This window comes from Epinephelus fuscoguttatus, linkage group LG11 (genome assembly GCF_011397635.1).
Source record: "Epinephelus fuscoguttatus linkage group LG11, E.fuscoguttatus.final_Chr_v1".
Lineage (NCBI taxonomy): Eukaryota > Metazoa > Chordata > Actinopteri > Perciformes > Serranidae > Epinephelus > Epinephelus fuscoguttatus.
Genome location: NC_064762.1, coordinates 16,449,762 through 16,474,507, shown reverse-complemented (window position 1 = coordinate 16,474,507; position 24,746 = coordinate 16,449,762). Strand labels below are relative to the sequence as shown.

Sequence of the window (24,746 nt, the reverse complement as noted above, 5' to 3'; positions counted from 1 at the left end):
CGTAAAACATCTTGGGGGGTCCTGAAGCTGCAGAGCAGGTAGTCTGAGTGTCGGACACCTGTGAAGTGGAAGTGCTGAGTCATTAGTGCGGCTTTAGGACAGGAACTAGAGGAAAGTACGTGCTCTTTTACCCGTGTAGTTGAGCTTTGAAGTAAATATAACTTTCTTTCCATTGTACCCTCAGGCAATTTACATAACAGTTAGTACTATATGTCTGTTGTACATTTGTTGACACATATCTCTGTATTTGTAATGAGCTCATCTTCAGGTTTATGCCTGGGAGAAGACATTTTTTCAAATCATTATCAAAGACTTGTAATTTGGGTCCTTGAGTTCATTTACACAAGGTAATTTTCACACCTCATCAGTTCTGCACAGCAGACCTAAAATAGATTGGATGTGTCTTGGCATACACGCCTCATGTGTTTGGTAACAAGCTGCCAGGTAACATCACGCATCCTGCAGCTGCTATTTCCTCTGACAGACCCTGAGTTAGCGAGAACACAATGTACACCTGATCACATACGTACAATAGCTAAAGCAGGTGGTTGTGCGGTTATATGCATGTATCTGCTAATATGTGTTTGCGTTTTTGTGTTTGTATTTGTGCATGACAGCACGGAAGGAGACAGAAAAAAATAATGAGCTCCTGAACACGAGAGGTGTTTTAATGAGCTCAAGGTAGAGAACACATTTAAACAAGGCTAAGCTTTTCCGCTGTTTAAGAAGAGCCATTTAAAAGGAGGAAGAATGTGCTGCTTCACAGAGGACACACACACACACACACACACACACACACAAGACAAATCCACCAGGCTAAAAAAGGAATTGTGCTTTATCATGCCAAAACATGTGTGCGCAAGTGTGTTTCTGTTTGTGTGTGAAAAAAGAGTGAAGAGACAAAATTTATACAGCTATGAAAATAAACACAAACCTATTAAAACTATTGTAAAATGATCTGAAATCCACTAATCAGATACTTACACCTGCAATAAGAGCTATGAAGCTCCTTACAGCTGAGAGGAACTGCAGATTCAGATGATATTCATCACTGCAAGCGACTCCTTTGTGACATTGTCTCCACATTGTCATTATAAAAATATCTGGCTTCAGTATTGTGACATATTTCCGAGTGAAACATAATGGGCAGGTGAGATATAACATTTGGGGGCAATTTTATATTATTGTTAAAAGCAAGCATAGTATCTGTCAGAGAGAAAGAGAGACGCCCATTATGTGCTCCATAGTTGCAGTCCACTGTAAAATACCTTGCTCATAATCTAGAACTGTCTCAGATGCCACTTTCCTCAAAGCGTGGCCTGTAACCATGGTATTTTGGTAAAATGGGACTTAAGGTGTGAGGTGGCAAGCACCTGACGACACCAACAATGCTGTTGTCAACTGTCAAACTGATGAATTTTAGCTCTGCGTGGCTAAAAGTTGCAGATTGATTAATGGGTGGATGTCATGATATATTATAGGTTGAAACTGGTTGGTAGTAGCGTATGTAAGCACACGTCATATTTTGTATTACAGTTACAGTGATTGGATTTTGATATAAAACTACTAAGAAATTGTTTTTTTGTAAGTTTTTTTGTCCAAAATAAATGCACAATATGACAAGGGATGTGATCTAAAGGGGTTAAAAAGCATTTATAATTTGATCCCAACTTCTCAGTAAAAAGAAGCACCTTTTTGAAGACACTGTAATACATTCTGCTGCTGATTAGCAGTAACTGTGACATATCAAGATGTGCTTTTTGACACAATTGAGAGAATCCCTCAGGGCCCATGGGGTCCCATGGAATTGGCCACTGGATCAGGATCCCTTCCATAAACTCATCACAAGCAGAGGCACTTCCAGAGGCTTTGTCTCTACCTTTTATGCCCTTCTATTAAAGTCATCTTACAAGGACCTCCCCCTGAACAGGATATGGAGGAGCAATGTGCCAGAACTGAACCAAGATGTGGACTGGGACTCAGTATGGTCCAACATCCTGCTGACCTCACATAACCCCAGTCACCAACAGATTCATTTGAACTATGTCCACCGGACCTATCTCTCACCCCAAGAAGGCTCCACGCGATGGGTCTTGTGACCGTCTTGCATTGTACACTTTGCTCTCAAGGTGCAGTACACATCATGGATGTTGTATGCTTTAACACCCTCTGAGGCTAATTGTGAGTCGTGGTATTGAAATTGAATTGCAATTACTATTTGTACAGTCCTTTGAGGCATGCTTTGTAATTGGGCTAGAATGAACTTTGACTTGCCTAATCTGTTAAGACTTTGCCTTTGGGTATGAAATGTATTATATAAATACATTTGCCTCACTTTGTCTTATCATTTTTACTTTATAAGAGAGCTCACAGATTGCTGTGCTCTGCGAGGGAAAGTGGTTGAAGGCAGATTTAAATAATTCCTCATTCATCATCATTACTGTCAACAGCTCTGTCATTCCTGCTAAATGTAGATGAACACAATACCCCATCAAAATACAAGGACTTAGAAATAAATCATTAAATGGGTGATGTGAAAAAGCTGCAAGCACCATCTCTGAGCTCTTAAAAGTGATCTGATATGATGACATGTTGACTGTGAGAATCCCCCTCTATAAGGAGGTCAGAGTTACGATCTGCAACAGAAGAGCCACCCTGCAGCTGATAGGGATTCAGTGTCTCGCTCAAGGACACTTCACTGAGGTGTTAACTTGATATTTACCAACACTGGGGCTTGAACTTGTGACTCCACTGCCATTAATTGAGTGCTCACTGACACATAGACACAATGCATGTTCTTCTGTGTTAGCAGAGTGGCCTGGAGCTGCTCTGCCACCCTTTGACTCTGGCCTTATGACCTCAACAGCTATGTGGAGTGAACTGAGGATAGTGTGATGGCCATTTTCTGATTCACCTGAGGCAACAGTGCAGGTGCAACTGTACATCATACATAAATATGTCAGGCTACTCTTGGTATTCGCTCTCATTTGATATAGGTATCATACTGTAAGAAATATAATAATAACAACTCCTGGAGGGATTCATACACTACATGAACACACACACACACACACACACACACACACACACACACACACACACACAAGTAGAATGGACCTTTTAAATATGTAAAAGTCCTTGTGGATATGTCCCTCACTCACTCTCATCCATCTCTTTGGTCGAAAAGACATTCAGCTCTTTGTTGTTGGACGTAAGAGACGGTAACAAGAGCCTCCTGAGGAGAAGCCACTGAAACAGACACACAATGGACCTCTGTGTGTGTGTGTGTGTGTTTGTGAACACAGGAGAGAGTGAGGGAAAGGAAAGAATTATGTCTGTCCCTGACTCCTCTCCTCCCCGAGGCCAGGAACCTGATAAAAAGTCCAGACAAGCAGGTGTGTTTTGCTGCTTTATAACAACCACGGTGTTGTCTGTAACGTTTCCAACCAGTGGTTAAACTTGTGTTAATCACTGTAGGTGTTGGGAGCTCCCAGTATATTTCCACACATTTTCTCCGTAAAGCTAAACTCTAAGCTCCTGTTAAATCCAGAATGGCACAACTGTAACCCTGACTGGCTCCTAATGGGATAGATTTGGGCCTGTTTCCAAAGCAGCTTAAATCTATAACTGGGTCAGAGCTCTGCGTCTTAGCCTTGAGCATGACTTGCTAGCAGCTAACTAGCGAAACCTGAGGTGACTCTGACAGGCGGGTCGGCTCGCCTGAGTTGAGAGAGGGTGAATCAGCAGGAAACTACTTATTGATTTCCAGGTGCAGAGTGACAAACAACAAATCTCACAAGTGAGACACACGTTTTAAAACCTGTTTGGGTATCAGTGGAGCATCTCTTAGAGCAATCTTGATGCATAAATTTCCCCAAAATGCTGCAGTTTTGAAAGGATTGTTGACAGACTAAGCAGGTTTGGAATAGACTTTTATAAAGAACGAGATATAATTAATTTGCTTCTCATATATCACCTCTTGTGTAGGGGTCATTCTTTTTATTTCCTCTGGTTACATACTGCACATTGCATGCATGTTTCTTCCTCCACCTTAAAGCCTGTCGACTCAGTGTATCACAGCTAAATACATTTCTTATGCACCATTGCATCTTGTTTAAAAAGGTGGGACGATCCTCCTTAACAAACAGAAGGGAGCAACGTTGTATGTTGTGTATTAATAAGGCTCTACTGCAAATACTGCCGAGTTACCTCTGCTCTCAGGCTGTATATGCAAAACAGTAAAGTTACAGTACTACAATGTCATGTGTCAGGACATCTTAACATTAGCTGTACCTCATTTTCACACCTGGAAAACATAGCGTCTAATAATATGCTGCAGACAAATGAAACTAGCTCCAAAAAATGTTTAAGTTGCATCCTCTTACTCTATGTGAATATTTTAAAAGTACTTACTTATCTACCTGCAATCACACTTGAAGTCGCTTTTCTTAAGGGTAAATATGTAGAATGATTGTGTGTCTGTCTTTGACCTGTCTATGTTATTTTTGTACACAGCTTTCTCTTGAAAAACAGATTCCGATCTCAACATGACTACATGGGCGGCTGTGGGTCGTCCACCACTTGGAAGATCAGTGGTGCGATCCCCGGCTCCTCCAGTCTGCATGTCGAAGTATCCTTGAGCAAGATATTGAACCCCAAATTGCTCCCGATGATGCTTCCATCGGTGTGTGAGTGTGTCAAAAACTGAGTAGCAGGTGGCACCTTGTATGGAAGCCTCGGCCACCAGTGTGTGAATGTGTGTGTGAATGGGTGAATGTGACTCGTGGTGTAAAAAGAGCTTTGATTGGTCAGATGACTAGAAAGGCACTATTCAAATGCAGGTCCATTTACAGGTTTAAATAATGGATTAGAAAAATAAAATGATGCCCATTTGCACACCCTAATGCAGAGATTCTCAACTCACGGTCTTAGGCCAAATCCGGCTCGCAATAGAGTACTGGGTCGCCCACAGACCATTTTCTAATTACAAAATAAAGTGATTCACACTGGGAATGTTGTACTTTGAATGTAAATAAGGTGCCAGAGAACATTAAATAGCTTTTTTTTTTATCAAAAAAGTGCCAGGGGAGATTCCCCCAGATCCTCAGAGGTCCGAGAAGCCACCAATATCTTCATAGCCTAGAGATGCCTCCACATACACATGAGGACAGCCCATGTCAAAAGGTTGAGAACAGGCAATGCGTTGGCTGATAAATATTATATATGTTTGTTTATTAACTGGCCCTCCTGTCATTTTGCAAAAGAGGCTCCAGGGCGAAGCCAGTTGCCCCCATGAATGAAGAAGTGAAGCTCACACACAGGTTGAAAATGGCTAAAAATAATCTATGCTGACATCTAGAGCATGAAGTTAGTACTTCTTCTTTTTCTTTTTAGACAGTCACAGGAGACACACACAAAATCTGACCACATCTTTACACTCTTTGTAATTTATTGTTGCATACAGAGTGGTTAGATAATAAAAAACAATGCAATTTTAAAGGTGCTCTGTTACGCATTTGTAATGTTTCACATCACTGTGGCAAATCTAGAGAATAACCACAAACAACTAGCCAATGCCACCACAAATGATTTAACCTGATTTATTACAAAATATACATAATACTGTATATACTGTATATATACACCAATGCAAATCCTCATCAAATTGTAATACAAACTCAGATAAGATCACACTTTTGAGTGATATTTGAGACATCTTATGCCTTTGTGCCACAGTGAGGACTAACTGTCAACAAAAAAATGACAAGAAAACACACAAATAAAACAAGCAAAACTGGCTATGCAGCAACATTAAGTGATAAACAACACCAAAACAACATCTATATGAAGCCCCGTGTTAAATTAGGAGCCTAAATGACATAAATAATACGTATATCCTCCTTTGTCACACTCTTACGTGTCTCCATTTCAGGGTTACTGACCCCTCTCATATGTAAGAATAAGCTGGTCTAAAAAAGACATGTATCGTAAGAGGATCTGCGAGGGATCATTGTATCACTGCACACACCTTGTGACCTGTTAACATGCTAATCTTTCCTCATATACTCAAACTATTAACATAACCTCTTTTCTGTTAAACCAGCGCAGGACACACAGTCATCTTTACAATCACATCATAGCGTCGGTGATACATTCATATGCTGTCAAGGTCATGTATTTTCCATTACAAAGCATTACACACAGCAGATATACAGCAAAAAAAAGTCTAGCTATGTTAAGAGACCGTAGCGGTCATTCATCTACATCTTGTCAGACAGTGGTGTGCAACTGGGAGAGATCCAGGTGGATTCACATGTTGGCTCAGGTGGTACACAGGGTGGCTGTCCTGGTTCCTCGGCCTGACAACAACACAGCAGTGTGTCAATCCAGCTAGATGTCGCCCAGTCCAGCTCACAACAGAGGCTGGTAGCACCCAGTGTCACGTTCTATTAATCTCATTCAGCACCCGAGCCATACATACATGATTATGTACAGGATATGTACACAAAAAGTGCAAAGTAGCATTGTTATACATCAAAGGGTCACACATTTCTGTTTATTTTCTCTGTGCATTTTCAGGAGCTGAGTGCAGCCAAACAAATTCAGATGCAATTCCTTACTTATTCCTCTGGTATTTTGTCAAAGGAGAGAGATCAGAAAAGACCAGAACTCATACTGTCAACTCCAGAATCAAGAGTGAACGCAGACTGAAATATAGGTGCCTTGATTCTCTGAGTAGAAGCTGCTTCTGATGTGATGTCTCCCAAGAAATCCAAACAAAGCAAACATGTCATGACGTCACAATACCGGCTATCCTCTGAAACAAGAGGGAGCTCTGTGTCACATTATAGAAATTGACAAAATACCAGAGGAAATGTATTAAAAGACTTTTGGACGCGATTTCTTTGGGATCTTTGGTATCAGAAATATTTTTTAAATGGTCAATTCAGACTGAATACTCCCATGATAAGGCACGGGACATGGGGAGGGACTGTGGACTGTTCAAATATAAGCCATGAGCCATGCTCATCAGACACATCTAAAACTGCCTTTCTGTTCCACTGCATATTAGTCACAAACTACTGCACAAACGGAGCCTTAAGGCAACAATCTTTTCATCTCTTACACACCAAAATCATAATGAAATTCAGAAGAAGAACGACGCTGAACATGAACCACACAGGGGGATTATTAGTAATGATGCACAGAAAAACACAAGAACAGAAATATAGAACCTGGCAGCATCGCATCGCTTAGTCTCGATGGTCTTTCCATGTTGCTCTCAAAGAAATAGTTTGACATTTTAGGAAATATGCTTATTTTGTTTCTTGATTAGATGGATAAAGTTCCAGCCCGCAGCTGATTATCTTAGCTTAGCTTCGTTTAGCTTAGCATAAAGACTGGAACAAGATAGAAACGGCTAGCCTGGCTCCGTCAAATGGTGATAAAATCCACCTGCAAGCACCTCGAAGTTCAGTAATTAACCCATTAATATCTTTTTTTTAATCCATGCAAAAACCAAATTGTAAAAACGGCAATTGGGGATTTAGGTGGCTAGCTTACTGAAATCTCCACTGGTTGCCTGGCAACTGCTTGGAGCCAAGAAACAGTCTAAATAGGCACGTTTTCCAAGATGTCAAACTTTAACTTTCAGTATAAGTGTGTGTGTGTGTGTGTGTGTGTGTGTGTGTGTGTGTGTCTTGTACTCACTACATAATGAGAACTAAAACATGCTTTTAACAAAGTGAGGACATTTTTGCCGATCCTCACTTCTTCAAAGGCCTGTTTGAGGATTAAGACTTTATCTTAAAGTTTCAGGTTTCAGTTAGGTTCAGGTACAGGTCAGGGTTGGGATTAGGCATTGAGTTGTGACGGTCAAGGTTAGGGTGGGGTGGGGGGCTTGGGAATGTTTTATGTCAATTAGAGTCCTCACAAAGACAGAAGTACAAGATTATGTGTGTATGTGTGGGTAATTATGCTCCCGTCCTTCATCCGGCTCATCTAAACAGGTGACTCGCCGGCTTGTAGTTCAGTGTCAGTTGGCGGGAGCTGTAGCCGGACATGCCGATCCCCATGAGTCCCAGCAGGACAGCCATGCGGGGCATCGCAGGGCCCTCTCGGCTCTGCAGCACGGCCTGGGTTGCCTGAGTCTGAAAGAGAGAGCAGGGGTCACCACCCACGTAGCCATGACTACCACCACCGGGTACGATCATCGCCAGGGACGATGGCGACCAAGGCAGCGTGTCAGCAATGTTCCTCCTTGCTCTGGCCGCAGTAGAGTCCTTAAAGAGGTGACCCTGGTCGCACACCTGCCTCATCCCAGCGATGGTCTTACCATAAGGGAAGAGCCGCACTAGGGTCTCCATTTTGTCACGTTTCAATACGTATTCAACCTCATACAGTCATTGTGTCAGTCCTGTGCAGGTTTGGAGACATCTCCAAAATTTGAGCCAATCCAAGACATGTCCTAAAGTCAGATATACATTCAGTTATTTTCTAAGCTCGTCACTATTATGTTTGTCACAGCGACAGAGTGGCGTCTTCTCAGTTATGAAAGTGCACAGCAGGTACTGATCACATAATCGTCATTTATGTAATTCTGTATTTCATCACCAAGTGAGAACAACCTAACACGAACTCTGATGAGCTGAGACACAGATAATGAGGTTCGACACTGTCATTTTTAAAAACAAACATGAACCACACTGTTGCTTCCTAAAACTAGTTGCAGGTCTCTGGACCACCCACTGGGATGACTGGGAACATGAGTCTCATGCCATTCCTCTGGAGATCCAATTAGAGGGCATTTACCTGCCCCCAGGGAGCTAAGGCATCTCTGATTCAAATCCATTTAAAAACAGGCTGCTGTAATCCTCTATTCTAAATCCTGCCATGACAAACACACACAAATGGACACTTTGGGTACAGTGATGAGTCAGTGGCATTGGTTTAAAATGAGTTTTCAGCAGAGCACTGAAGCGACAGTGTCATGTCTTTTTATGTTGACCTTTTCTTCAGATATGAATAAGATGGTTTAACTCCAGTGAACATGAAAGTAGCAATATTTTGACAAAATTAAAGACATTTCCACCATAAACTGAGGCAGAAAAGGCAAAATTTGACACAGAAAATCCACCAGAATGCAGGAAATTAAGTGTTTGATGCTCAAAGTTTCTCAGTGGAGGACCCCAAACTTCCAGGTTCATATGTGCCCCCCCAACTGGTGAAACAAAACCTACACAATTGCTGTTTGCTACAATGCAACACCAAGTGTAGGCAGGGAAACGTGCAGGGCTGTGGCTCTAGATCCCAACACTTGTTTGTTATTAGAGACTCTAATGGAATTTGCTCCACTGTTGTGCCACTGCAGATGCCCCTTGATGCCCAAGACTAATCATTAATCTAAGCAGAGAAGAAAATCGCCCCAAAGCATCTTACGCACCTGCAGGAATCTAATATATCCAGGGGTCAGTCGAGGGATGCGGAAAAACATTGTTGTTGTTCTCTCCAGCGCTGCACAGCTGAGACCACAGGAAACCCCTCTGCAACCGGCCCTCAGGACTCTCTGCTTGACAACTTTATCACTGTGAAGCCCTCAGTGTCTCTCTGGCCCCAGTCTCCTCCACTAAGCTGTCAGCAGCAGCAGCTCTCCCCTGTGTCCCAAGACACACTCCCCACTCCCTCGCTCAGATATGCACCTGCACTATGATGATCTCCCTTGAGGGACACCAGTCCCTGTAGGTTGCATATAAAGCCTTGGCTTCGTTGCGTAAGCCGGTCACATGGTGTTGGACTGTGTTTGTCTTCGTGTGTAAGTGCATTTGTGTCAGTGGAGGATTAGCCGAGCAAGTGGAGATGTGGTGGACTAATATACCTGTGAGAAATGTTCTTAGTCTGTTGGACACCAATTATGTGGGGGAGAAGCACACAGCCTCATCAACAGATGACAAAGCAACGCTATAATGACGTCTGCTGGGGTCACAGAGAGGCAGTTTAACAATTAGGAACAATTAAAAGGCAAATCGCATTGCAACAGTGGATACTGGGATGGTGTCTACAGGCACAACAAAAGCAAAAACATATGTTCTGTCTACATATAGGAACCAGGCTTCTACAGTGTCTCAGCCACAAAAAAATCCATACACCTTATTATTTCTCCTGAGGGGCTGCAGCCTATCCCAGCATGCGTTGGATAACAAAACATCCTATACAGACCACTACTCCATCACTTTGTCTGAGCATTTACACTCACATTCACATAATTTAGGGTCTCTAAATAACCTGACTTTGAATTTGAAAACAGCAATAATCTATAATTATGGAAATACAATACACAACAGACATACACCTTCAAAATGTACATGAAAATGAGCTAAAATGGGTACAGCTCTGAACTGTACAGCTATGCTTTAAGCCAGCACTTAACCTTTGTTGTAAAGTATTTTGTTTCTGGAATTAATTAGATTTCGGGTGATAATTGTTCCGGAGTTGACAGCCCTTTATGGAGAAAGGTGACGGACCAAATTTAGATCAACAATGTGGCATTTTACAGTTGCCATTTTCCATGCTTCATGCTGTTTTATTTTCATTATTCCCTATTTTATCTGTCTTTTGTATAGCCAGACGACTTTCATAAATATTTATCGATATATAGACTTTTATATAGTCATCTCTTTTTAATAAAAGACTGATCTTAAAGATGCATCGGAAACATAAACAGTTCAATTAAAAAACAGTTTACACAAAAGTATATTTAGCACAATCTTAGATGACCTCAAAGACAAAGCAAAGTGACTAACAGTTACTATCTGAAGGGTTGAAGCAGAATGAATAGGCGTGTGTGTGTTAAAATTTAAAAGGCATAAAAAAATGTGTCAATGAAGTACAGTATCCTGTTAAAGTCATCTGCACCTTCTAACATTATTTTTGTCCTATAGAAGAATTACTGTCAGGAAGTAGAGCTTCAGTGCCTCCTCTAGTTATCTGCCTTGTGTCACGAAAACAGGCCATTGACATTGTTTCTCCTAAGAAGGCTTTGACAGACTCATCAATGAAGGCATGCGATGCACTGACAGCTTCGCTTCAAGCTGCATCACGAAAGCAGGAGCGTTTACTTGAAACTTAATAACCCCACAGGATCTACTGTACCTGGCTCAGCGCTCACATTTTGAAAATACGCTGAAAAGATGATTGCTTTAGCCTGTGGGAGAAAAATTATTTTCGCTCAATATGCAGACAGGCCGGAGCCACACAGGTTACACTGACATGTTTCTGTGTGACTTTTTTTTGCTTACAGGAAAGCGTAGATGCCTGTTTTCACAACCCATTGTAAAGTAGCTACCACTGGAAATAGCCTAATCATTGTTTTGAAGGACAGCTCAGGATCCCTGAACTCACTTGCCAAGAACGGCTTAGCTTAATGTAACAGACATGCAAGACTGATTAAAGGAAAATCTAATCACGTAATCGCACACACAAAAAACAATGCAATTAAAGTTTTATGTAAATGAGTCCCAACTAGTGATATTCTTAGGCACAAGAAATTCAAAACAGTCTGCACCCATAAAAATGTGAAGGTGCCTTTTTCACCTGGCACTTCTGGTATTTATCCAGGCCAACATAAATGTAAAGACAGGCAGGTTTAATCTTAGTTTTCAGCAGGGTTGTTTTAATTTTCATAACCTTCTGGGGACTGCAGAGTAGAGAGAGTGCAGAGTACAGTACTGCAGAGTAAAAACTAGGCTGCTCACCTAAAAAAGCATGTGGGGTGCCAACCAGTGACAATCTAGCTGCAGTGGAGATCTTGTTTTTCTACTGAGTAGGTAATTACATCATTTCTGTAGTCAGTGCAAAGTTGCTTGTGTGCAACTGTGTCATATCATCAAGATGAAAAATGAAGTTTTATCTCTGTCATACGCATATTCTTCTTTATTTAAACATTTCTGTCAACAACATACAGGCATAACCTTTGTTTATAATAGACCTTTGCATGTCATAGTCATTATCGAAGATAACAAGAGGTAATCAAAGCAGGGTGTCACCAAAAAAATGAATACAATCAATGAAAATTAAAAATAAATAAATAAATGTTTAGTTACTTATGTATTTGTTTGATGTTGTTCTATGTGTCCTTATGACTCCATTTTTTTATTTCAATAAAAAGATTTAAAAATGAAACAAATAATCCAAATAAAATAAAATAATATCAACAAAAACAAACAGGCACTTGCATAGACAGCCATGACGTCACGCGCATCATGACTGCGTGTCGTCAGAAGCCGAAGGACCCCAGATTTCTGTGGAAACAGCGCGGGCTAATGTAAACTGCAAAAAACAAGTGTATTTGCAACAAAAGTTTCCACGCAATTAAATATCCGAGTGAGAGAGCTCGAAACATATGCGGAAATAACGCTTTGTCGCCGCTGTGTCGCCACAGAAGAGTGAAGTGTTTCTCCTGAGCTGGTAAAAAAAACTAGCTGGCTAACTGAGCTAGCTAAAAGCTAAACGCTGCTACAGCTGCGCAGTTTCGTTTCCCAGAAAACACCGATAACACCCACCAGTCAAGTCTGCTCACTTTAGCTGTGTTTGCCTGCTGTATTATATATTGGAGTGTGGCATGGGCCGACTTTACCAAACTTTGATAGCTGACTGCTGCTAACTGCAACACTCACACACACACAGAGGTAACGGCTCGTATTTGCAGGACGTTTATTTTCAGTTTGTAACATTATAATTATCAAGTTGTTGCAACGTGGAGGTTCAAGACATCGCTTGTGTTGTGTGTGATGTCGACTAGCTATGTTACTTTAATACACAAGGGACGTTAACCGGGGGTAGATGTCCCAAGATCAACAAGCGAGCTGTTTACATGATCGTTTATGTGTACACTTGGTAGTAGCATCCATTTTTAACCTACACTTGATACCACGACAGAAATACAGTCACCTAACACCTCAACATACATTCTTCGGATTGTGTTTGCATGGGAATTTCAAAATGTTCTCCAATTACCCTTTTCAGCCCCAGAGAACTAAAGTTTGCACCCTTTTTACCTTGCTCTGTGTAGGTCAGACATGTACAAGTTCAGAGTCATTGGTGGCAGGATTCACTGTTCACTGATTAACAGTTTTTCCTGTATTGTCTTCATACATAATTATATGTGTTGAGCATGCATTTGTTTGAAAACATGCAAGTCAGTGCATATGCATTGCTAACCATGCACCAGGCAGCTGTTACACCTGCAACTAACAGTTGTTTTTCATTTTATTTCTTTATTTTGTAAAGGTCAGATATGTTAAATGCCAATTGTCTATGAAACGTAGGTGTTGCATATAAATGGACAAAGACAAATGCATCTTGAAAATTGATAATGCTGCTCTCTTTATTTGAGTGGTTGACATTTTGCAGTTTAGTTGAACAGAGTGCTGTGTTAGGGATAAGTGCACATAGTTTTTCTACCGTGTGACTGTGTAATTAAAACTTCTTTAGTAATTGTTTTAAACTAGATTAAATCTCCTGGCATTCACACCAGACTGAAGTTAATGTGCCTACTGCTCATCAGTGGGTTATTTTGATATCTAGAAGGAATGCCATTACACTGATTATACAATAATAAAATTAAGAAAATTTTTTACTTAAATAATCAGCTCTGTATGCATGCGGTATCCATCAATCAATATATTGACTAATTATTCCAGCTTCAGCACCGTCTGCCACAAAGCTTTTGGCCACCTCTCATGAATGCATCACTGCCTTACTTGCTGTTTTGGTTTAGTCTGCCTGTGTTGTTTTCTTGACATGTACATGAAGTAAGATTCTGCTGCTCTGTTTCATTTATTTTGCTCCTCCATGGTTGGGTATTCCTGTCACAGTCCTTGGTCTTCTTTTATATCCTCTCTGTGTGCTGCTGCACCTCATCCATCAGACAGATTACGATATTCTTATTGTCCCCCTCTGCTCTGTTTCAGCCAGGATGAAGAGACGAGCTGAAGCAGTGCCGGCACCACCGCAGGGGACAAAGAGGCATCGAGATGACAGCAGCTCAGATGAAGAGTCGCAGTTATCCAGACAAGGTAGACAGATCTATTTTTCACCTCCAGACACGGTCTGCCATTATTTTAATTAATATTAAAAGCCATTTAGTATAAATCATTTAAATAAATGATGTGCTTCTTCAAGCTGTGATTTAGGCAGTGGTGGAAGAAGTACTCAGATCTTTTAGTTAACTAAAAGTAGCTATACTACTGTGTAAAAAACAAGTATGGAGTCCTGCAATCAAAATTCTACCCAAGAAAAAGTATAAAGTGTTAAAGCAAAAGTACTCATGATGTGGAATGGCCCATTTCTGAATCACATATTTTGCATTATTACATTATGTAAATGCATTAATGTGTACATTGCTTTATTAATGTTGCAGCTGGAAAAGATGTAACTAATTTTAATTACTGTTTATATGTATAAGTAGCTTAACCTATAATAATGTATCATAATTCATGAGTTGAATTATATTTAGTATTAATAATCTAGATCTGCAAAGTAACTATAAACTGAAGTTGTAATGACATGTCACGTAGTAATTTAATGGAGTGGGAGTGGTGTGTGTGTGTGTGTGTGTGGGGGGGGGGGGGGCGTTGGCTGTTATTATGGAACAGGAAGTGTTGTTTTTGTAGCGTAAACTGCGTTGTGAACGTGGCCGTCGCCAATGTTAAGATACAGACTTGTTTGTGTACACTTTATTATTGGGCTAAACATAACGTTTGTCTCTTTATTGAGTAACATTGGTAGCAGAGGATGGTTAGTAACTACATAGTACCGCCGGGCTTCGACAACGGGAAGCCGTACGAAAGCTGGAAGAATGAAGTCGCTATTTGGACCAGAGTTACAGAGCTTGAAAAGAAAAAGCAAGCGCTTGCCGTGGTTTTGGCGCTGTCCGGAAGAGCGAGAGACAAGGCGATGGAAATACCGGTAGATGACTTGAATAAAGACACTGGTATGACAACTTTACTTGAGAAACTAGACACTTTGTTTCTCAAAGAAGAAAAGTACCGTGCCTATGAAGTTTACACAAACTTCGACCGGATTATGAGAGACTGCAGTGTATCCATGGCGGACTACATCATTGATTTTGAACAGTGTTATTCTCGCGTGCGTAAGTACAACATGGAACTTCCTGATGCAGTTTTGGCTATCAAACTACTGGATACTGCATGCTTGGACACAAAAGATCGTCAGTTAGCTCTTACAGCATGCGCCGATTTGAAGTTTACGTCAGTGAAGTCAGCACTGAACCGGATATTTGGAGGGAAACCACAGACTGCTTCTAGTGTGGGAATTAAACACGAAACTGTATATGTCAGAGGGGCAAGTCATGGCCTCAAAAGGGTCAACAGAAGACACCTGTGCCCCGCACAGATCCCCTGGACAGGTATGGTCGCAGATCAAAGTGTGCCATTTGTCAGTCTACATTTCACTGGGTCAGAGACTGTCCACATAAAGGTGAGCAAGTTAAGCTAACTGAAGATTGTAAAACAGATAAGGTAGAAGAGTGCAACATCACTTTGTACACAAAAGAGTTACCCATCGAAGCTGAAATGGCTCTGTGAGCGGTGGGGGGTGTGTATAACAGGCCTTTGTTGAATAACTTCAGAAGTTCTCTTCTTGTTTAGTGACATTTGTCTGTGATTTTTTTCCTGTCTAGACTCGAGCCAAAATGATTCCCTCAGTGACCAAGATGATCACAGACCGAGATTCTCCATGCCCTCCATATCGTCCTTTGATGACCAAGACAATGACCCCTCTCAGGCCTCCTCCAACTTCTCCATGTACAACAGCGTGTCACAGAAACTCATGGTAATGTTCTGAAACCTGCACTACCTTTAGATATTTTACACGACAGTCTCAGAGTCTTTGTTGTAGAATTTTGGATTGTTCATAAGCTTAGATAGATGAGGACATTTTTAGTATATTTTGCAACATATTCAAAGGAGTTTTCCAGTGTCTTTTCTTAACTCCTTGATTCTCTCTTATGTCTCACACCTTTAGGCCAAGATGGGTTTCCGTGAGGGTGAAGGTCTGGGAAAGTTTGGACAGGGACGCAAAGAGATTGTGGAGGCCTCCACCCAGCGAGGGAGAAGAGGTCTCGGTCTCACACTGCAGGGCTTTCAGGGGGAGCTAAATGTGGACTGGCGCGATGAACCAGAGGTACACAGAAGTAAATAATAGTCATATAATGTTTTCTGTAAATTAATGTGTATTGTCTGTTACCGAACTGTTCTCTCTGTTTTCTGTTTTTCATTTGTAAACATGGTAATGACCTGTCGACATGAGCCGTTTCCATCCCTGTCTCTGTCTGTCTGTCCAGCCCAGTGCCGTAGAGAAGGTAGACTGGTTCCCAGAATGCACCACAGAGAACCCAGATGCAGATGAGTTGAGGGACTGGATGAAACTGGGAGAGGTGAATACAAACACTCAGACATATACTGTTGTATCGTCCACAGTGTTCACTCAGGCACACTCTTTCGCCTCATGTGTCCACATTTTGTTTTTAAAGTCATATTTTTTTGCTTATAGAGAAAACTCAAGATTGAGGATGAGACAGAGTTTTGCACGGAAGACCTCCTGCACACTCTTCTAAGGTGCAAGGTGAGTTATAACTTGTGTGTGTGTTCTTGTTATAAACTATTGGCATCCCTCGTTCTTCACTGTATTGTGCATAATACGTATATTTATGGATTTTTCCTTGTGTAAAGCTCCGTTCATTGCCCTCTACACTGAATATACCTAAATCATAATGTTGTTATATTCCTGAGTTTAACCACTTGGTCTGTGTGATGTTCAGACAGTGTTTGATAACCTGGAGGGTGAGGAGATGAGGAGAGCACGGACACGCTCCAACCCATACGAGACAATCAGAGGAGGTATCTTCCTCAACAGGTCAGTCTTTCAGCAGTTAACAACAGGGCTGGTGAATTGTCAATGACTGTGTTTCTGTGCACACTTAAGTTCAACTATTATTCTGAATATTTTAATATACTGACTTTGATACGGGTCATGTAAACAGTGTGTTTCGTTTGGATATTCTGAAGTAAGCCTTTTACCAAATGCAGGATTTTCTGATTAAAGAGTGGAGTGTGCGAAACGTTTAAGACAGTCACAAGTTGTATTGTGTTTTTTTCTGTGTTTAGAGCAGCTATGAAAATGGCCAACATGGACCACTGCCTCGACCACATGTTCACCAACCCAAAGGATTCACAAGGGGTGAGCTGGTCACACTAACAGCTGACGTGTGCTGCACTGAACCTTTGTTCATATAAACAGATGGTGAGCCAAACCTTTTTCGTTGTGTAGAAACCTCTGACGAAGGACCGCGAGGGCGAGCTCCTATACTTCGGTGACGTCTGTGCAGGGCCTGGAGGCTTTTCAGAGTACATACTTTGGAAGAGGCGTTGGCACGCCAAGGGGTTTGGCATGACTCTGAAAGGACCCTGTGATTTTAAACTGGAGGATTTCTTTGCAGCGCCGAGTGAGCTGTTTGAGCCTTACTACGGTATGCACACTTTTTTAAATTATTTTGGTCATTTTTAACTTTACGTTTTCAGTTTACATCCACTAAAAGTGCTTGTTTGTGTCACTAACAGGTTCAGATTATTATTCTAAGTGTCTGAAAACATTATGGAAAGGATCCCCACAGAGACTGACCTTTTTGTTATGGAGTTAAAGAGTTTTTGTTTAACTAGTAACAGCCCTGAAATTTCTATCGCCAAAACCACCAGACTCGTTTAAATTAACAGAAATTTTATTATCGTAAAACACACTTCATTCAAAGTCAAGAGAAACAAAGTAATACCAAAAGCTGTCTTAGTTTGTCTTTCCACTGTTCCAACAATCACACAAAACTCTGGTTTGATTAAAATAAACCCTTAATTCGCCCCGTTATATGTGAAAATGTGCTGGCTCCATACATGCTAAAATTACTGTAAATTTAAATGGAGTGCGATTCTGGTGGTGTTTCTGTTTAAACAAAAAGGATCTCACTCTTTGACAAAAAGGTCTGTCGCTGTAGGGATCCTTTCCATAAGTTGTCAGACACTTAGAATAACAATCTGAGCCTGTCAGTGATTACATTAAAGCCTGCTTCCTAGATGCTTTTTCCCCAAACCTTCACACAGTGGGTGATGTACAGAAACTGAAAAGGAGGGTACAATATATGTAATGATTTTTTTTATAGGATGCCCTTTGTTTTGTGTAACATTCTGTTGGACTTTAACATTTTTGTCTTGACATGATTTATATGTGGACACGTTCAGGGTAGAACAGAAACTGGTCACGTCTCAGGTGATGAATGATTCAGTGAAAGCTTGACCTCTGTGTGTCCCAGGTGAGGGAGGGGTGGATGGCGACGGAGACATCACTCGGCCAGAAAACATGACTGCCTTCCGAAACTTTGTCCTGGAGAATACAGAGAGAAGAGGGCTGCACGTCCTCATGGCAGATGGGGTGAGACTTTTTTAAACATCCTTACTTGCAGCATCTTCACTTTACATATCAAATAGAAGAGGAGGTTACAGATTTCTGCTCCCTGTGGGTTGAAGATTTTCAGCTTTTTGTTTACTGATTTCATCACTTTTGGTTTGATGATTGTCCCTGGTAGGGTTTCTCTGTGGAAGGCCAGGAAAACATCCAGGAGATCCTGAGCAAACAGCTGCTGCTCTGTCAGTTCCTCACTGCCCTCTCTACACTCAGGACAGGTATGTGTATACATGTGTATGAATGAATGACGAAGGAGTCACCTTGTTCATCTGCGTTCTGTCCAACAGTGGCTCCTGTCTTAATTTCTGCCAAAGTGGAAAGCTCCCGGTGTTTCTGACTTTCATAAAGAATTCTGTGAAAATAATGAAAACATCTTTCCATCTGCACGCCACTTCGTATCTCGGGGAGACACTGTCTGTATACTTTCTTCATATTTATGTTTTTATACTTGTCTGTGTGAGCACATGTGCTGTATGTTTGTTTCCATGGGTTCAGATTAACTGATAGTGGCACTTTTTATCTTCTCCAGGTGGTAACTTTGTCTGCAAGACATTTGACCTCTTCACGCCCTTCAGCGTGGGTCTGGTCTACCTGCTCTACCTCTGCTTCGACAGGATCTCACTCTTCAAACCCGTCACCAGCAGGCCTGCCAACTCTGAGAGGTGTGTGTAACCTATGCGCTGTATGTATGAGTTGGTTACTAAAGCAGTGTTAGAGGAAATGGGACAGTCTCACTGCTATTGATCCAATTTTTGATTTAGACTAAGAGGAGAGAGTGTGTTCAGACAATTTTTGTATCTGTTAAACTCTTTGCCCTCACTGCTATCTGCAGGTACATCGTGTGTCGTGGTCTTAAGCCTGGTTCAGACGCCGTCAGGGAATACATGTTCAGAGTCAACCTGAAGCTGAACCAGCTGAAGAACACAGACATGGACGTTACAGATGTGGTCCCTCTGGGCATCATCAAGGAAGACACAGACTTCTACCAGTTCATGGTCAACTCCAACGAAAGGTAGAGACACACAGTATTCACACAGGCCTTTCATTCTTTCAAACCAAGTGACTGACAAATGAACTCTCACTGTAGCCTCTGTGCAGTCCAGATCAAGGCCTTGGCTAAGATCCACGCCTTTGTCGTAGACCCGTGAGTCCCCTCTCTTGTTCTTGTCTATGTGACCCTTTTGCAGTACAGCCATGTGTGATGGTGTTTATGTATGCAGCTGACTGTGTGACATTTGTTTCTCTAGGACGCTCTCAGAGCCGAGGCAAGCAGATATCAGGAAGGAGTGTTTGAAACTTTGGGGGGTGAGTAGAGAAAATGTGATACATGCACTACATTGAAGTTGGACTATGTAGAACTAATGAAAACATTTCAATACTGCTCCACTCCTAAATACATGATATGTCCCTTTTCAGGTCCCAGACAAGGCCAGAGTCACACCTGCGTCCTCAGATCCAAAGTCAAAATTCTATGAACTAATTAAGGTCAGTTAATACATAAGTTGAGCATCTTTGCACACTTTGGTAAATCCTGAACAGTATTTACTCTTTACTTCTGTCACACCTCAGTCCTCAGATGTGGAGTCCTTCCAATGTAAGCTCACACCCCTCAACCCCGTAACTCTTGACAAGTTACGCCATATCCTGGACCACAGGTGCATTGTGGGAGGTGGAGAGCAGATCTTCCTCCTGGCACTGGGGGTGAGTCTTAAAAAGAGGAACAAAACTCAGGTCTTCAGCTCATGTTTGTCTCACTGCACTGTCCTCTTTTTGATCTTGGCAGATATAATGTGTCTATTTTAAGATTTTCAATATTTGATATCCAGTAAATGGTCCTATATGCATTATATATATGTGGGACAGCGTGGGCGGTGTCATCAAATTCAGCTATTTTCTGTGTAAGATTGATTCCTTTTCTTCTGGAAAAGATTAGAATACAGAGCTGAAACGCCAAATCCTTTCACCTCTAATGCTTTTATATTTTATTTAGATGGATAGTGGTGACCAGAGAGGCTTTACTGCTCATTTAAAAGCACAGTAGCCTGTCACTGAACCTGCTTTTTTTTTTATCTGTTCTCTATTTCCTTCCTTTTCCCCTTGGACTTTGCAGAAATCTCAGATATACACATGGGAGGGGAAGATGCCCGTGCGCTGGAGGAAACTTGAGAATTTCAAACTGGAGCTGCCAAGAGATACACTTCTGAGCGTGGAGATCGTCCAAGAGCTGAAGGGCGAGGTGAGAGAGGAGGGGCTGGAAACTTAAAACAGATGAGAGCCAGGATCCTAATCTCACGAAGCTTGGCTCCATTTCTGTTAATGCTGAAATAATAGTTCTGATGAGATGATGTGTACTTTTGTTGTGTTGTGCTTTCTTGATGATTTTTCTCTTGTTAGCAAACTAGTTATCTGCTGCTTGTGTGTATGGTTTTAAATGTATGAATACAGTGTGTTTGGTCCTCAGGGCAAAGCTCAGCGTAGGATCAATGCAGTTCATGTAATGGATGCACTAATACTGAATGGCACTGATGTAAGAGAACAGCACTTCAACCAAAGGTAGGAGAGCTTTAGCATTGATTCTTACGCTCTTACTAATTTATTCTCAAAATCATCTTTTTGTACAGCATTCATTGTTGCAAATAAATTGACATTTATCACAATACAGTGTACTTTCATACCAGTTTTCTATAGTTTACTAAGTAATGACCATCGTATGTCCAGGATCCAGATGGCTGAGAAGTTTGTGAAGGCAGTAGCCAAACCCAGCAGGCCAGACATGAACCCTATCAGGTATTGATTTATATGAATTTAACTGTTTCAAGTGCTAATTTGTAATTCATTCTCGGGGATCTTATCCTCAATGAAAGCACTGAAAGGATGAGCAGTATGAGTTGAGGAAAACTCACACTTTCATAATACTAAACACAGTATACCACGTAAAAAAAACCCCAAATCAAACACTTTTAACATTACTCTGGATGCAGACAAATATCGATGACGTACATCTGCGTTAAAGACTTGTACATACAAGCACGATTTTGTGATATCACAACTTTTTTGGAAGCAAAGCATGGCAGAGTATGCAGCTTAAACACGAGCGTTGGGGCAACTTGAAGCTTCAGTGCACATATAATAAGAAGGACATTTCAGTGAAGCAGGAGACATCTTCCGTCCAGTGGTGAAACTTTAAATTAAAAAGTTTGCGTACTTGTAGATTATATATTTTTCAACAAGGAAGAAGGATGAATAGAGAAGTTGGTATTTTTCAACCTGGAACCTATTTTACCATGTTTTTGTGTCTGAGTGACGAATGGGAGCAAGAGTATTTGAAATTTGTCCAGCATTGAGCACAAACGCTGCAGCAAGCAGCTGAGATTTAAAAGTGCTTGTTTTTGCCACTGACTCAGATTGTAGTTTTAGGTGTCTAACAACTTTATGGAAAGGATCCCTACAGAGCCAGACCTTTGTGTTAAAGAGTAAGATCCTTTTTATTTATCCAGAAACAGCCCTGAAATTGCTATCACCAAGCCCACACACTAAATAAAGAGTTATTTTCAACAGTCAACAGGAACAAAATAAAACCAACAAAAGCTGTCTTGGTTCTTCTGTCCACTGTTCTGACAGTCACACAGAACTCTGGTTTGGTTGAAATAAACCCCTAATTCACCCAGTTCAATGTGAAAATATGCTGGATCTATACATGCTGAAATTACTATGTATTTAAATAGTCTGGTGTGTTTGGTGTTGGTGATTTTGAGGGTGTTTTCAGTTAAACAAAAAGGATCTTACTCTTTAACAAAAAAAAGTCTCTTTGCAGGGTCCTATCAGACACTTAAGATATAAATCTGAGCCTGTCAGTGGCAAAAACAAGCACTTTTAGCGGACGTAAACTGACAGTGGGAACATGCCCCAAGCGGTTACGTTGCAGGCTGTTCTGGAGCTGCTGGCTACAGCACTCTCACTTAATCCTGGACCAATATCAAAAATTGTTGCAACTATTAGTCGCACAAAATCATGGGGCGATATGGTCCACTTTAGGGAAAACAATTTGATCAAATCATATCAAATTAATGTTCAAAGCAAAGTATACAGCTTAAAATGTGGATGGACCTGAAATGTCATTTCATGTCATGTCATGTCAATCTCATTTACCTCAACCAGAGTGAAGGAAGTTTACAGGCTGGAAGAAATGGAGAAAATCTTTGTCAGGTATGATCAGATGTTATTCAGGGCACAACATGATAACAAAATATCAGGCCAAGTTTAAATAATCATTCACTAAATGTGGAGGATCTTTTTTTTCTTCTTTTCCTCATCCAGACTAGAGATGAAGGTGACAAAGAGCTCAGGGGGAGTCCCACGTCTGTCCTACACTGGCAGAGATGACCGACACTTCCTTCCCACTGGCCTTTACATCATTAAGACTGTCAATGGTACGTGTTTGTGTTTGTGTTTTTGCTGTAGCTCCTTGTCAAAAGTGATACTTTAATTCTTTTGCAGCTTTAATTTGTTTTAAGCATGTCAAAGCCTCAATGATCCTGTGGCTAAAATACTTTGATTAATTACAATCCCTCTCTGTCCTTCAGAGCCGTGGACGATGGCATACAGCAAAAACTCAAAGATGAAGTTCTTCTATAACAAGACCACCAAGGAGTCCACCTATGAAATGCCTCCAAACTCCGCTGCCCCCTTCCAGTACGTAACATATTGTCCATCCACATATTAATTTCTGATTTAATCTGCCAGAAAATGTAAATGAGGAACCATCAGTTCTGTAGTGGCGGATGATAGGGGAAGTTAATGTGATGATGTCATGAATGAACATTATGCTTTATGTCTTCGTCCTCAGTGTCTGCCACTCTGAGCGTCTCTTCTGGGCCTGGGTGGACGGGGTGATAGTCCATGATTCTCAGACACGCGTGGACCCTGAGAAACTGTCCAAAGATGATGTTTTGTCCTTCGTCCACCAGAATCACCAGCCCTGAAGCGCTCGCAGGGCGCCAGAGCTTCAGCAGCTACAACCTAAAACAAAGAATGCACTAACTCGTGGAGGATATGGAGCCTTAGTGAAGGTTATCATACAATGCCTTAATTGATATTTATTTGTGACAGTAAAAGAGGGATTCATAAAATACTGCCAAATAGATTAACCCACCGATATATAGATTAAAACTATCTTAAAGTTAAAGAATTCTTCACTCGCAATTTGCCGCATTTGTATATCACATACTTCCCCATGTTATGTTCATGTAAATATTAATTAACACACTGTTTTATAATCATCAAGGCTCTCTTGATCCTCCATACAATGCCGCTTAGAGAAACTATTACCAGGTTGTAAGTGGAGTTCTGGAGCTCAAGTGATGAATTGTTTGCTGCTATTTCCAGCGGTGACATTTGGACTCTGTGTAAGCAACAGACATTTGACAAACCACTCTGTCTTTCTGCCTTTTTTCCACTGCCCTTGTCTCTGTGAAATGTAATGAATTGGACTCGCCTCATACGTCTCCTCATTGGATTGCATGACCCTGTAGATTACGTTTTTACAGTTCCATACAATGCTCGTGTGCGTGCGTGTGTGTGCATACATCACCTGAGCAATGACAAGAGAGATGCAACTGCAATATGGATAATGCTAGATAGAGTTACAGATGTTAAACTATGCATCCATGTCTGTAAACACAGTCTCGCTTGCCTTGCTCTACACCTGCTCATCTCCACGGAGACCCTGTGTCTTCACTTCTGCAAAACTGTAGCTGAAGTCTAAATACGACAAACATGTTATCCCGACCATCACATCGATGTTCAAATCAGTTTCAGATGTAGCAGCTTTCTCCCCGTTCATAACCAATCTGTCACGTGTGTGTGTGTGTGTTAAACGTTTGAAGATGTCCTGTTAGGTTTAAGGTTTTTATGCCGACTCCTCTCTGTGGTTGTGCCTCATATCGCCTGAACTGTGTGTTTCTTAAATACTGCAAATGACTTATTTTTTTCTTGTAAAGTTAGCTATCGACCCCGTGATGTAAATAATTCTAATGTAGTAAATAAATGGGAGATGATCTTCCCAGAAATAACTTTCAGTTGCTTGGTAAAAGTTGATTTAGACCAGGAGGTAGGCACCCTGCGGCTCCAGAGCTGCATGCGGCCCCTCTCCAGTGGCTCCCTGTGGCTTCGACAGAAAATTATATGGCAATTAGTGATTCTTGGATTCTTCAACTGTA

The 24,746-nt window shown here is 41.2% G+C and overlaps 2 protein-coding genes across 4 annotated transcripts; one reads left to right on the top strand and one right to left on the bottom strand.

Moving 5' to 3' along the window:
- Positions 1 to 7,997: 7,997 nt before the first annotated feature.
- Positions 7,998 to 9,668, bottom strand: zgc:193593 (uncharacterized protein LOC564090 homolog). The gene is made up of 2 exons (XM_049590970.1): positions 9,443 to 9,668; positions 7,998 to 8,150 (listed from the first exon to the last, which is right to left on the bottom strand). Exons 1-2 carry the CDS (start codon positions 9,491 to 9,493, stop codon positions 7,998 to 8,000), a joined length of 204 nt encoding a protein of 67 aa, XP_049446927.1. The 5' UTR covers positions 9,494 to 9,668.
- A 2,608-nt stretch (positions 9,669 to 12,276) lies between these two features.
- On the top strand, positions 12,277 to 24,022 carry cmtr1 (cap methyltransferase 1). Of its 3 annotated transcripts, none has more exons than XM_049590220.1 (24): positions 12,277 to 12,462; positions 13,968 to 14,072; positions 15,698 to 15,849; positions 16,042 to 16,200; positions 16,361 to 16,453; positions 16,570 to 16,641; positions 16,838 to 16,932; positions 17,184 to 17,256; positions 17,347 to 17,545; positions 18,377 to 18,495; positions 18,650 to 18,746; positions 19,058 to 19,190; positions 19,361 to 19,540; positions 19,616 to 19,672; positions 19,776 to 19,833; positions 19,945 to 20,013; positions 20,098 to 20,229; positions 20,639 to 20,764; positions 20,990 to 21,081; positions 21,247 to 21,315; positions 22,687 to 22,734; positions 22,846 to 22,958; positions 23,112 to 23,220; positions 23,375 to 24,022. In XM_049590220.1, the coding sequence occupies exons 2-24, from the start codon at positions 13,973 to 13,975 to the stop codon at positions 23,508 to 23,510; spliced, it is 2,481 nt and encodes an 826-aa protein (XP_049446177.1). In that variant the 5' UTR covers positions 12,277 to 12,462; positions 13,968 to 13,972; the 3' UTR covers positions 23,511 to 24,022. The 3 variants fall into 3 exon arrangements, with proteins under 3 accessions (XP_049446177.1, XP_049446179.1, XP_049446178.1); XM_049590222.1 differs by lacking the exon at positions 12,277 to 12,462 and adding an exon at positions 12,469 to 12,683 and having other exon boundaries at positions 13,972 to 14,072; XM_049590221.1 differs by lacking the exon at positions 12,277 to 12,462 and adding an exon at positions 12,469 to 12,683.
- The last annotated feature ends 724 nt before the right edge of the window (positions 24,023 to 24,746 follow it).